Here is an 11,505-nt window from a genome sequence, read left to right as displayed (position 1 = left end):
TTTTTAATATTAATAAAAGCTTGTCTTTGTTTGTATACATGCATTCACACATGTGCCCATGGGAACATGTGCACTGATGCACGTATACACTCTTACTACTTAATACCTTGCATGGCACGTGTAGTACACTAACAACTGTACTGTTTCAGTTTGGTCATTATCACTGTCACTTGTTTTATAGCAATAATTCAACCTTGTTCCTAATAATTTTAAATATTAGTGACCGAGTATCCGAACTTGTATGGTAACAATATGTTAGTTGCTTTTCCATGTATTGCTATTTGGGGAACAGCATGAAAATTGTTTTTGTTTCCTTTTATGCATTGTCGGGTATTTTGAACTTATTGAATCTCTCTTTTTTTTTGTTGTTGGTGCAGTTTCTTTGTGATGGGAAACTACCATTTGTGGGGATGACAGAGAGGGTGGAGAAAGAGCTAGTATGGAAGGTATGAAGTGTTTCGGTGGGGGTTAAAACCCAGTTTTAGTTTAGGTTGGGTCTGTAGATGCATTCTTATGATATATGTTCTTGTGTAATTGTCCTTTGATGTCTCCAGGCAGAGCGCTCAGAAATTTTTGCTAAACCAAATTCATACAAAGTGCTATATGCATTTGAGGCATATCGTAATAACTGGAGAAAGGCAGCTAGTTACATGTACCGATACTCTGTGAGGTTAAAGAACGAAGCAACATTGGATCACAACCACCAGATTTCTTCAGCATTACATGAGAGATTGCACGGACTTTCTATTGCAATTAATTCTCTGCAATTGGTTGATAATGCTTATGCTTGGATTGACTCTTCGTGTGGGGACAACTCTTGGAGCGATCAAGGTTCGCCAAAGAAAAGAGCTCGACATTTCCAGGCAGTGAGCTGTATGTTTTCAGTTTTATCTAGCATGATATATTGTCTGATTTATTTTGCAGCATCTATCATCTTCATTGTTGAACTAAATCTAGTGTTTTATTTTGCAGCCGTTGGCATTCCCTCTGACTCTGAATCTTTTCGTTACAATGTGGATGTTGAGATGCTTGAGAAAGAATATGTGCTGACATCAGCAGAATACCTGCTTGTGAATGGTAAATCAAAAATTTCAGGTAATGAATTCTTGTAATTGCCCATATTTCTTAAGTGGCCCTGCAAACTCTCTCAGTATCTCATATTGGCTCTTCACTTATTTTTGAGAGAACTATAAGTTGACACGGCTATTCTGTTGTCAATTTTCTTGTTCACAGGGAAGCCAACACCACAAAATTTGGTAGATATTCTGATCCAGGAAAGCTTCTATGACATGGCTTTTGTAGTTATGCTGAAGTTTTGGAAGGGTTCGGAGTTAAAAAGGTATCGTTAATCTGACTGGCAGAGTTTAGGGCATTATCATATATTATCATTGTTTTTCATCTATACCTTATTACATATCTTGTCAAAATGAAGTCATACTTGAACTGCAATTCTTTATTGCGGAGGCTGTACAGAGCAGAGGACTTCTTCGTACTAGCTGTCAACTTGACATCTTGGTTTCTGCTTCAGAAACTATGCACAATAGAAATCCTGAAACTGGTTCTTTACCTTGTGCTCTGTGTTTTGTCTCTTTCTTATTTTTTCCCCTTTGTGTGTTGGGTGACATGCATCTTGGCTGTATGTTTGCCAATATTTCATGCATCCATGCAGCTGCAGGTATATTTTTCTTTTTGATTTTATCTGTGAAACCACAAACCCCTCTCAGAGTTGAAGAACTCGACTAAAACAAAAGCTGTTTTAAAGTTTCTGTTGCACATCTTAACACCCTCCTTTCCCCCTGTTGAAAGCCTTTGGTATAGGCATGATGACATTGCACAAATCTATAGAGATTTTAATTGTTGTAAAACCCAAATGCAGGGTTACAAATAAAGAACAGTGAAACTAAGATGCAAATAATAAAATTTATAATCATACAGGCTACAATGAATAGACTAAACACTAACAGTAATCTAAATGGTAAAATAGTAATATCTGAGTAAACCTAAGGAACATGAAAAGTTCTTGCAAGAATTGCATAACCACAACAAGCAAAGAACGTCTCAAATTAAAATTTGCAGAACATCTTCTATTGGAAACCCTCACAAATAAAAATCCTTAGGTTTTGAATTACCATCGGATTGCTTGAGAAAACAGTCTAGCTCTGAAACAAGACAATGAACTCAATTGATGTTGAAACTTGAGAGAGTTCGCTGGATTGGTGGATAAAGGTGCTCAGGATTGGAAGAGTATCGGTGGCAGGCAAAATCTGGTGGAGGATTTTTGTCAGAGTGAATCAAGGTTATAGCGTTGCTCGGCAGCTCTCGTGGCTATCTGCAGTGGTGGCGAGAGGTTGGGAGGTGTTGCATTTCTTGGAGATGAAGGTGGCTCGTACAGAGGAGGCAGTGGATGATTGGACGTGATCTGTTTCAGGCAGTGGAGAAGCTCGATAGGTGGTGAAGCTTGATCTTGGAGATGAGTCGTGACCTTTGGCAAGTATCACAGGTGGAGTTCGATACGGTTTCAAGGCAGAGGCAGTGCAAACCATGGCTGGATGGGGCGGTGCTCGATCAAAGTTGGAGGTGGATCTAGTCGAGAGCGGTGAGTTTGCTCGTCTGGTCTGGTCGCAAGAAAGAAGGCAGAGGGGCCTTTTCGCATTTCTGTCGCATGAGAAAAGAGAACGAAAAGCTGGAGTAGTTCACGTGAGAATTAGTTTGGGAAGTGTTGTGAGAAGTGTTGTGATAGTGTGGATTACAAGAAAAGGTCTGGATTCACATTCAACTTCTGATCTACAAGAGGTTTCACCCCTTTGAGAATTCACTCCAATATCATCTTATTCTTGAAGTCAATCAATCTCTACTGCATTACACGAAGTCTATCCCCTTTTTAATAGAGTTTGGATCCTTATCTAAAACAAATTCATAAATCAACTCTTATCTTTAAACATTGTTATAAATAGCGGTAAATAGCGTCGCAATAGTGGCGCTAATAGCGTAAGCGGTCCCTTCCCGCTACGCTATCGCCTAATAGCGGTGACTTATTCCGGAATATGCACTTTCCGCTCGCAAAAGCGGCCAATAGCGTGTCATAGCGGTGAATAGTGGGTGATTGCGGGTAAAATCTGCTTTTTAACTGCTATTTAAAAGCGGTTTGAGGTTTATTTTTTTAAAATTAAACCCAACCCGCAACCACTACATCCCACCGCCTCCCACGATTTCCGACATATTCCCGCTGCCTCCTATAGCCTCTATCATCTCCCTCAACACTTCCTCTCACCTCTCGCCGTGAGCCCTCCTACTACAATTTTCTCACCACTCAGCTCATCGTCTCGAAGACAACTAATTTTTGACTCCTCATCCAATCGTTTTCGATATTATGTGACTGTTACATGTCTATTTCATATTTAGGATCTCTTTAAATTATTAAATATATGCACTTTTAGATTTTTCTTTAATTTTTTTAATTATTTTGAATAGCTATACATATCTAAATTTGACCACTATTTAATTTTGCGCTTTTTACCTCTATTTTGTTGCAATAGCCCTAAATAGCCTTAGCGATACCTCACTGCTACGCGAAGCTATCCGCTATCGATAACCTTGTCTTTAAACCAAATTCAAACTTATCAATAAAACGAATTCATTAAATTCAATTTTATCCTTACAATTAAAATCCAAACAACTAAAAATAATCATAATCTATCTAAATCTTAATTAATTAAACTGAAGTTCGCTATGATGAACCTTACCTGATAAAGGTTGATGGATATTCATTTATGTTTAAGATGAATATGCAAGAACTAACTTGAGAAAATTAAAGAAGCTTTTTGTGAAAAAATATTGGATGATATCAGTGCCTTAATTATTTACAGAATTTTCTCACTAGTCACTAAGGTGGAAGATCTTCACCTTGACCAGGAGATCTTGTTATTGAATAAGGAAATTGGTCTAAGTATTAAATATTCTTTTGATATTGCCTTTATAAATGGTGCATCTATTTAATAGAATCAACACAGGAGAATTCCAACCTAGTTAAAGTACATCTGGTTGCAATGTCCATATGAAAACTCTGAAAATAATGTTAGTCTTGCTCTTCAACTTTTAATAGAGAAATTCAAAATATCTCATTTTTTATTGGCTTAGTTGCACTTAAATGCCTTATACTTTCCCCTGCTTTGCAGTTTTATAGCCTCACTTGTTTCTAGTTGCACTTAATATCCTTAGTTGCAGGATATGCAAACGCGAGAATTTTCTCCCAAAAATCCTCATGTGACACTCATGCTAATTTTAGAACTTTTTAACCCTTAATTTTTGTTAAATTTACTATTAAAATTACCCTAATTCTATTTTAAACCTACCCTAATTCTATTTTAAATTAGGATTTTGATAGGTTTTATAGCAGAGTTCACAAATACTAAGAGTTAAAATGTTCTAAAATCATATGTGAGTATCGCATGATAACTTCTGGGTGAAGTCACTTTTGCATAACTAAGGATATTAAATTGCAAATTTTAAAAACTTAAAAGGTATATAAGTGCAACCAAAAGCAAGTGATGTATATAAGTGCTAAGTAGTGGCAACTGTATGGTATTTAAGTGCAATTTAGCCTTTCTGATAGAAGCGTGTAAAATTTGTCGTAACCTTGGACACGTCAATTATTTTGACTGTCTTTTTTCGCTATACTACATATTTGATATGCAAATGAAAGTAAGTAAATATCTCAACCATGTAATGTGGATAGTAGTGCATGAGAAGTATCCTGTTCGACGTGTATCCATGAAATTTCCAACAATAGCTTTAAATTAAAACGTATAATATGTTAGTGCGGACATATTTGAGAATGTCTCCTGTTTGACTGACTAAAGGTTTTGGTATACCACTTGAAGTGGTCCTTGTATGTAGCCTTTCATCATATTACCATAATTCGTATTTTTTGTAAACCTGTGTTAGTAACAAGTTCTATGTCTAGCTGGTCATTCTACTTTTTAGATCTTCTGTTGAAAGAGCATGCAATCAAGGAGCAGCACTGAGGTTCACCTAGATTAATAAAGTGCCTAAGGGAAGAGTCATGACAAGATTTTCTGTAGAATATCACATTTCACTTTTATGGCATCTATACAATCAACCCTTGAGCGAAATGAATACAAATTATTTTATGTACTACAATTGTTTCATATATGCATTAGATATTAAACAAGATTCTCACACAGGGAACTGGAAAACGCCTTTGTTTCTATATCACAGCAATGCTGCTCAAAAAGACCAGGCCCCTCATTAGTAGGGTAAGTTGCGCTGTTTTTTCTACTTATTTTACTTGATCATATTTTGATTGTTCTATTTGGCTGAAAATCAGATTTCGGTTTGCTACTCGATCCTTTTTTGTCTGTTCTATTTATGCTGAAAACTGAATTTCGGGTTTGCAGATAGCTGCTGGCTTAGACTTATACTGTAAATTTTTAAAATCTTTCAGGAGCAATTCAAAAATTGGTAATTTTTTGTTGCCCTTCTCTGAGGATGAAATCTATACTGATGCAAATATTAAATCAAGGTCAGTGGCTCCTATGAAGGGAAATGCCCAATGGGAGATGCTTGAGCTCTATCTTGTAAGTAGTTTATGCAGTTCTGTCTTTTGGTTTCGTTCTTCTTATTTATCTCATATATCCAGTTTCAGTTATGCTTGTAATTTGGTTCAAGTTATTATTTTCTCATTCTTGGATTATTGCTCCCAAAATGCTTCTGGTGTTTCTTGTTAGATGTCTATTTGCTTTAGTTCTAGGGGATAAGAGCTTTCCTCAAATACTAAGCTCTGTCCTGCTGGAGTGGTTCGTAACTTTTCTTTGTAACTTTTTTTTTCCTTCCGTTGGGAAAAGGGTCATAACTTCCCTTTGTAGCTACTTGCTGCAATTCTCAAGGTAATTTTACGAAATGATCCATGTGTTTATTTAGTTTTTAGGTGCAGGTGAGTGATGGAATCGTAGGTTTCTTATACTTAATACCGATTCTTCTCTTTTGCAAAAAGTGAAAGGAATATATCCTTAATGCTAGTTCAGCACTACCTGCAGCTTTTGTGGTTGATATTAGAGGATTCTTTGTATGGTAAATGTATATATAAAAATCGTTTGATGGTCATTTTTCTGATGAAGCAACTCGAATAACTTGCAAAAGTTGATAGCTGCTCAATAAGAATTAATGGGCGACCATTTGTATACGCAAATGAATCAAACCAACTTGCAGAAAGTGAGCCTTTGATAACGGGACATGTTAAGCATAGTATGTTCCTAGAAGACACAATAAGCCTTTTGTCCGAGGCACTTGTTCCTCTGTATGATTAGGGAATGTTTACTTCATTATATTTATCTCAAGCCTGCAATACTTGCAAATCACTTCGATGCCATCATAAGTAGCATTTGTATGTCCCAACACATAAACTTGTTTCAACTCCAACATGGTGCATGTTTGTTCATAACATTTTTTCCCCTGAAAAATTCAATTTTATCTTTTATTTTGTAATTTGTTGTTTCACTTCTTTATATCCTGAAAAAATTTCCTATTTATATGTGTGTACCTCATATTTCTTGTGTTAAATAATACCTTTCTTTTCACAGGAGAAGTATAAAAAATTACATCCAAGATTGCCTGTGACAGTTGCTGAAACACTTCTACATACTGATCCTCAGATTGAGCTGCCCCTTTGGCTTGTTCACATGTTCAAGGTAACACGTGCAACTGTATCATAGATTTAGATATCCTTTGTGGGGCCGCTTGAGATCACAGCAGTGATTTCCTGGAGGATATTAGAAGTTTCTCTTAACATGAAGGATTGCATGAAAATCTGCTTTTTCTTTTCTTTGCTTCTATCACATTCTCAAACTTCAGGTAAAAGAAAGTCGGGTAGCCATATGACCTCCAGAATCCCATCTGCACATGTTTCCCCTATTAAAATGGCCAGTTGTCAATTTTCTTTCTAATGTCGTGTACATAAAATGCAGTAGTGCGGTTATGATATGATGATTTGATTATAGGAGCTTAAGTTAGACATCAGATATATAAGTTGTGGTAGCCTACTATTCATTTTTTTGGTGGAACAAATGTCATAGCTACTATCTTCTTTTTGGAGAAGTGAATATGCACAAACCCACATTTTAACCGTCTCACTTTATGAAAATCCTCAGCAGTCATGGTGCATACACATGCTCATCCCTGAGATCCCCCAACAGCCAAGAACATCCGTATGTGTTCCTAGAGTAAAGTCCTTTTAAAATTTGATTACAGCTTCTGACTTCAAAGATGAATAGTTAGCTGTCAACTGACCATTTGATTTTTTAAGGTTTATTTACACTTGTCATAACCCTTTAAGGGACATTTAGTACCTGGCTCGACAGGTGAATGGTTACTTATCAGCATGACTATTTGACAATTCCAGAAATCAAAATTTTAGCATTGCTTTATCTTTCATAACCCAGGGCCTTAAAACTAATGCACATTAACGCAGTTGCACATTTATGCAGTGAATCCTCTATTGAGTATAGTTGCAAACTCAAAATTTAAATTTATTAGTTATTAGTCAATGTTTATTTAACTAATTAGGTTCAGACTGTAGGAGAGACTTTAATTACGTTCTTGTCTTGTCTTTGGGATGAGGCTTGGCTCATTAAATTCATGAGTTTACACTGCTTGAATACAGGGGTATATATTCCTACCTGTTAGCAAGGTTCTATATGGGCCTCTCTTGCTGTTAGTAACTTGACCGGGAATCTATGACCAAATTATGGAGAGCTGATTGCTACTCTAGAGTGATTGCAAGATTCATCAAACCTTTTCTTTTCTCAGACTTCAGTTCATGTTTAATAGTCATCCTTTTCTGGTTTCTTAAAGGACTTAGGTATGATAGTGATGATGATTTTCATTTTTGGATTGTTAGGGTGCCCGTGCGTCCACATCTTGGGGAATGACTGGCCATGAAGCGGATCCTGCTACATTGTTCAGACTCTATGTGGATTACAATCGACATGCTGAAGCCACAAATTTGTTACTGGAGTACTTAGAATCATTTGCTTCTTTGGTAATCTATCTTTTTTCTCCTAATATGCACGAGTCTTTCTGCACTGTTCTTAATCTGAAGGATAGACTTTTTACTTTGTCATTTCCAGAGGCCAGCAGATGTCATTAATCGGAAAAGGATGTCAGCAATTTGGTTCCCTTACACAGCAATTGAGCGACTATGGTGCCAGCTTGAAGAGCTGCAGAGCACAGGACACATGGTTGATCAATGTGATAAACTCAAGAGACTATTACATGGGGCTTTACTGAACCACTTGAAGCAGGTAGTTGTCCTCCTTGATGGTAAAGTTTGTTGTCAGCTGTTGCAATATTTAAGTCAACAAAATTGTTTTTTAAGCTTTATCAATAGCCGAACCATTCTTCAAAAAAATATTGCAAAGTTAAGTTCATCGCAAGTGTTCGAATAACAAGGTTGTGGGATTTCTTGTCCAAATTAGTTATATTCTTTTTTTGGGAGATTTTCTTATTTAGTTTTTCCAATATAATTGTTGGTCACAGGTTAAGGTTGATTCAGATGATGCTGTAGCCACAGCATTTAGACAAGAAATGCAGAATGAGAATGGCTCAGTATAATCAGAAAGTAGATGCATGTAAGTATAATTATTGTATTGAATATCTGTTCGAGTTAGTATGTTTTTATTGTTAGTATTAGTATAGTATACTGGATATGTAATGATCGCTTGGCGCATCAGCTTTCTATTTGGTACGAGATAGTTTTTTCTTAGTGTTGTGTAACAAGTGCAGACATTTTGAGTGAATGTTGTTTCAAAGTAAATCTCTGTACAGATTAAACAACAGAAGTTCCTGCCTTTAACATTTTAGTGTGCCTATGGTCACGTTAGTTCTTGAAGTCCTCATTAATGAGTTATCTACAGGTGTTCTGTTTTGAAGTTTACAGTCGAGTGAAGTGAACTGAAGGTTATTGTCATTTGATCATATTCTTCACAGGAGAACCCCCAGCATGTATATTGACATCCTTTTTTTTTTTTTTTGATTCAACTGAAGAAACTTTTGCTGAGAATTAGTCATAGAAATTAATTCTTCATGGCGGTTTGAAACCAGTACATGTTATGGGCACTGAAAAGCATATTGTCGCTATTTGCCATTTTGAGCGTTGGGAGTGGTAAATGTCAATAGAAATTCAAAATGTAGTGGGAGGCTCATTTGCTGTTCTGAACTAACGAGGCTCATTTGTTGTTCTGAACTAACGACTCTTCCAATGTTACCTTCTTTAGTTGAATTGAAACTGTTTATAGAGTAAATATTGGTATTATCGTGTTTGTATTTGTTTTTGAAGTGATATATACACGAAGGGTTTTTCTATAATATATTGGTAGTATCGTGTTTGTATTTGTTTTTTAAGTGATATATGCACGAAGGGTTTTTCTATAATATGCCCTGATGTGCAATATTTAATAAGAATGTCACTGTGCATAGCTACTGTATTAACCTCATCTTCTGTTGAAGATCATGATTTTTTATCGTGATACTTGCACGTTAACTTCATCATACAGATAAACCATAATAACAAGATGAAGATCAGAAAAACCTATGATTGCTGATCACAGTACACCATCTTCCCTCCCCTAACACATAAGCCTTGCTCCCCAATCTCCTCCACCAACTTCCCATAACTATACCGAAGTGGCATTTCACCGAACACCTTGTGGAACTCCCTTATACACTCCCCTCTCTTCTTCCAGTGATCCCTTCTTCCACTCAACCCTCTCTCTCCTCCTCCATCATCGTTCCTCGGATCTCCCCAATCCCTAACCCCTCCCTTCGCTTCCACCACCAGCGGCCCCTCCCCTCCCTCGACAGCTGCGCCACAAAATTCATCAGAATATCCTCGCAATTCCTCTCTTTCTCCACATACTCCCTTGCAGCCTTCCATTTCTCGGAGCAGCTGTATCTGTATGGTAAACAAAGTAAACAAATAATTTTTAATATTCACTTCGTAAACAAATAGAATTTAACCGGACGTATATTTGTTTCCGTAGCATATTAAAAATATCCATCTAAAATTTTGATATATATATCTTCTCAATGAAATAGTTTAATATTTATAAACTAAGAAAGGCTAATCAAATAAATTAATTGTGTATACGCCCGATGTGCCGCTTGTATTGAGTGAACTTCTTCTTGACTATTATGCCCTTCAGAGTAAAATAGTAAACGAGCATCAGCTAATATCGAACTTTAAGCTTGTATTAGTATTTACAATTCGAATTGATGATTTTAAGCGAACGCACACGAAAACGAACTATCTTGTACGTACTATTCGGTTCCGCTAGTCTGCAGCCCCCCCTACCCTACCTGTAGAGATACTCCGTGTTGAGGATCATGAGCTTGGTCAGGACGATGGAGTACCGAGACGGGTGAACCGTGTAGATCCATGACTTGGCATCAGGGTCGAAGTCGTGGGACCGAGCGAAGAATCCGACGACGGGTCGATGCGAGCGAAGGAGAGAGGCTCTGAACGCAAAAGAAAGGGAGGAAGGCCTGGCGCGGCCTCAAACGTCAGTCGTCGGGATATGTCTGCAGGACGGAACGCGGGTGCGGGATGCAGGCGGGGCCCAAGGCTCGGAAGAACACGGGAGGAGAGGGTAGGAGGAGGGGGCCAGGAGGAGGATACGGTCGGCGGGAGGCCGGGAGAGAGGGCGGCTGGTGGGCAAAAAGAGGCGATTCGCACCAGAGGATGAGGACTTTGCGCGAACCGACGGGGGGTGGGCGGAGTAGGAGAGGGCGAGGGAGAGGAGGCGAGGGATGCGAGAGGGGGAGTAGCCGGTTATGAGGACGGTGAGCCGGTCGGATTCGAGGGCGAGGGGGTTCGGATGGTTGAGGGGGTTGCAGGCTTCGATTGGGTTGCTGCTGTCGCTGCTGTTGTTGTTGTCGTCGTCGTTGTGTATAAATGATGGCGAGTTTGATGGGAGACTGATGAAGGCGAGGAGGAGAGAGGGGAGGAGGAGGCGGAGCATTTTATTTTTATTTTTTTTGCTTTGATGGGAGGCAGGAATTGGTTGGGTTGTGTTAATTGGTGATTATTTAGATTGTTATGGTGTTTTGGGAGTCGGCGCAATGTGTAAAGCTTACTTCATGTACATTAGAAAAAGGAAAAACGAGAAGTAGGCGAGAGTTGCCTTAATAAAATTTCTTTTTACGATAACGGTCGTCTGAAATTGTAAGGAACGTCTCCTTGCTGATTTAGAAAAGGATTTTTTTTTTAAATAGACCGATTTTACTAAATATTTAGCAAAACCGACATCTTTTTTGTCAACAGGTCAAAAAGAGATCGATTTTAAAAAACAATCAGCTGAAAACATACGGTGAAAACATACGGGACTACTAGTCCCGTATGTTTTCAAGGGTACTAATCATTGATTAGTGCTCACAGAATCACATAATCTGACGAAATACACAACATCACATCCAAAATTCTACAAAAATACA

The 11,505-nt window shown here is 37.8% G+C and overlaps 2 protein-coding genes across 2 annotated transcripts in view; one reads left to right on the top strand and one right to left on the bottom strand.

Annotated features, from left to right (window-relative positions):
• The window catches only part of LOC109841624 (nuclear pore complex protein NUP160), an 80,034-nt gene extending 71,118 nt beyond the window's left edge, over window positions 1-8,916 (top strand). The window contains 10 exon segments of the mRNA XM_020410577.1: window positions 378-446; window positions 555-873; window positions 973-1,095; window positions 1,234-1,339; window positions 5,205-5,276; window positions 5,465-5,597; window positions 6,600-6,707; window positions 7,916-8,056; window positions 8,145-8,318; window positions 8,554-8,916. Coding sequence (XP_020266166.1) covers window positions 378-446; window positions 555-873; window positions 973-1,095; window positions 1,234-1,339; window positions 5,205-5,276; window positions 5,465-5,597; window positions 6,600-6,707; window positions 7,916-8,056; window positions 8,145-8,318; window positions 8,554-8,628 — 1,320 coding nt within the window. The 3' untranslated portion in view covers window positions 8,629-8,916.
• Window positions 9,033-11,189, bottom strand: LOC109841623 (glycosyltransferase family protein 64 C3). Its single transcript, XM_020410576.1, is given in 4 exon segments — window positions 9,033-9,880; window positions 9,883-9,967; window positions 10,372-10,567; window positions 10,748-11,189. Coding segments are annotated over 4 exon segments (843 nt in total). The 5' UTR covers window positions 11,034-11,189; the 3' UTR covers window positions 9,033-9,604.

The sequence above is a fragment of the Asparagus officinalis genome, chromosome 5 (assembly GCF_001876935.1).
Source record: "Asparagus officinalis chromosome 5, Aspof.V1, whole genome shotgun sequence".
Taxonomy (NCBI): domain Eukaryota; kingdom Viridiplantae; phylum Streptophyta; class Magnoliopsida; order Asparagales; family Asparagaceae; genus Asparagus; species Asparagus officinalis.
This window is presented reverse-complemented; position numbering and strand designations above follow the sequence as displayed.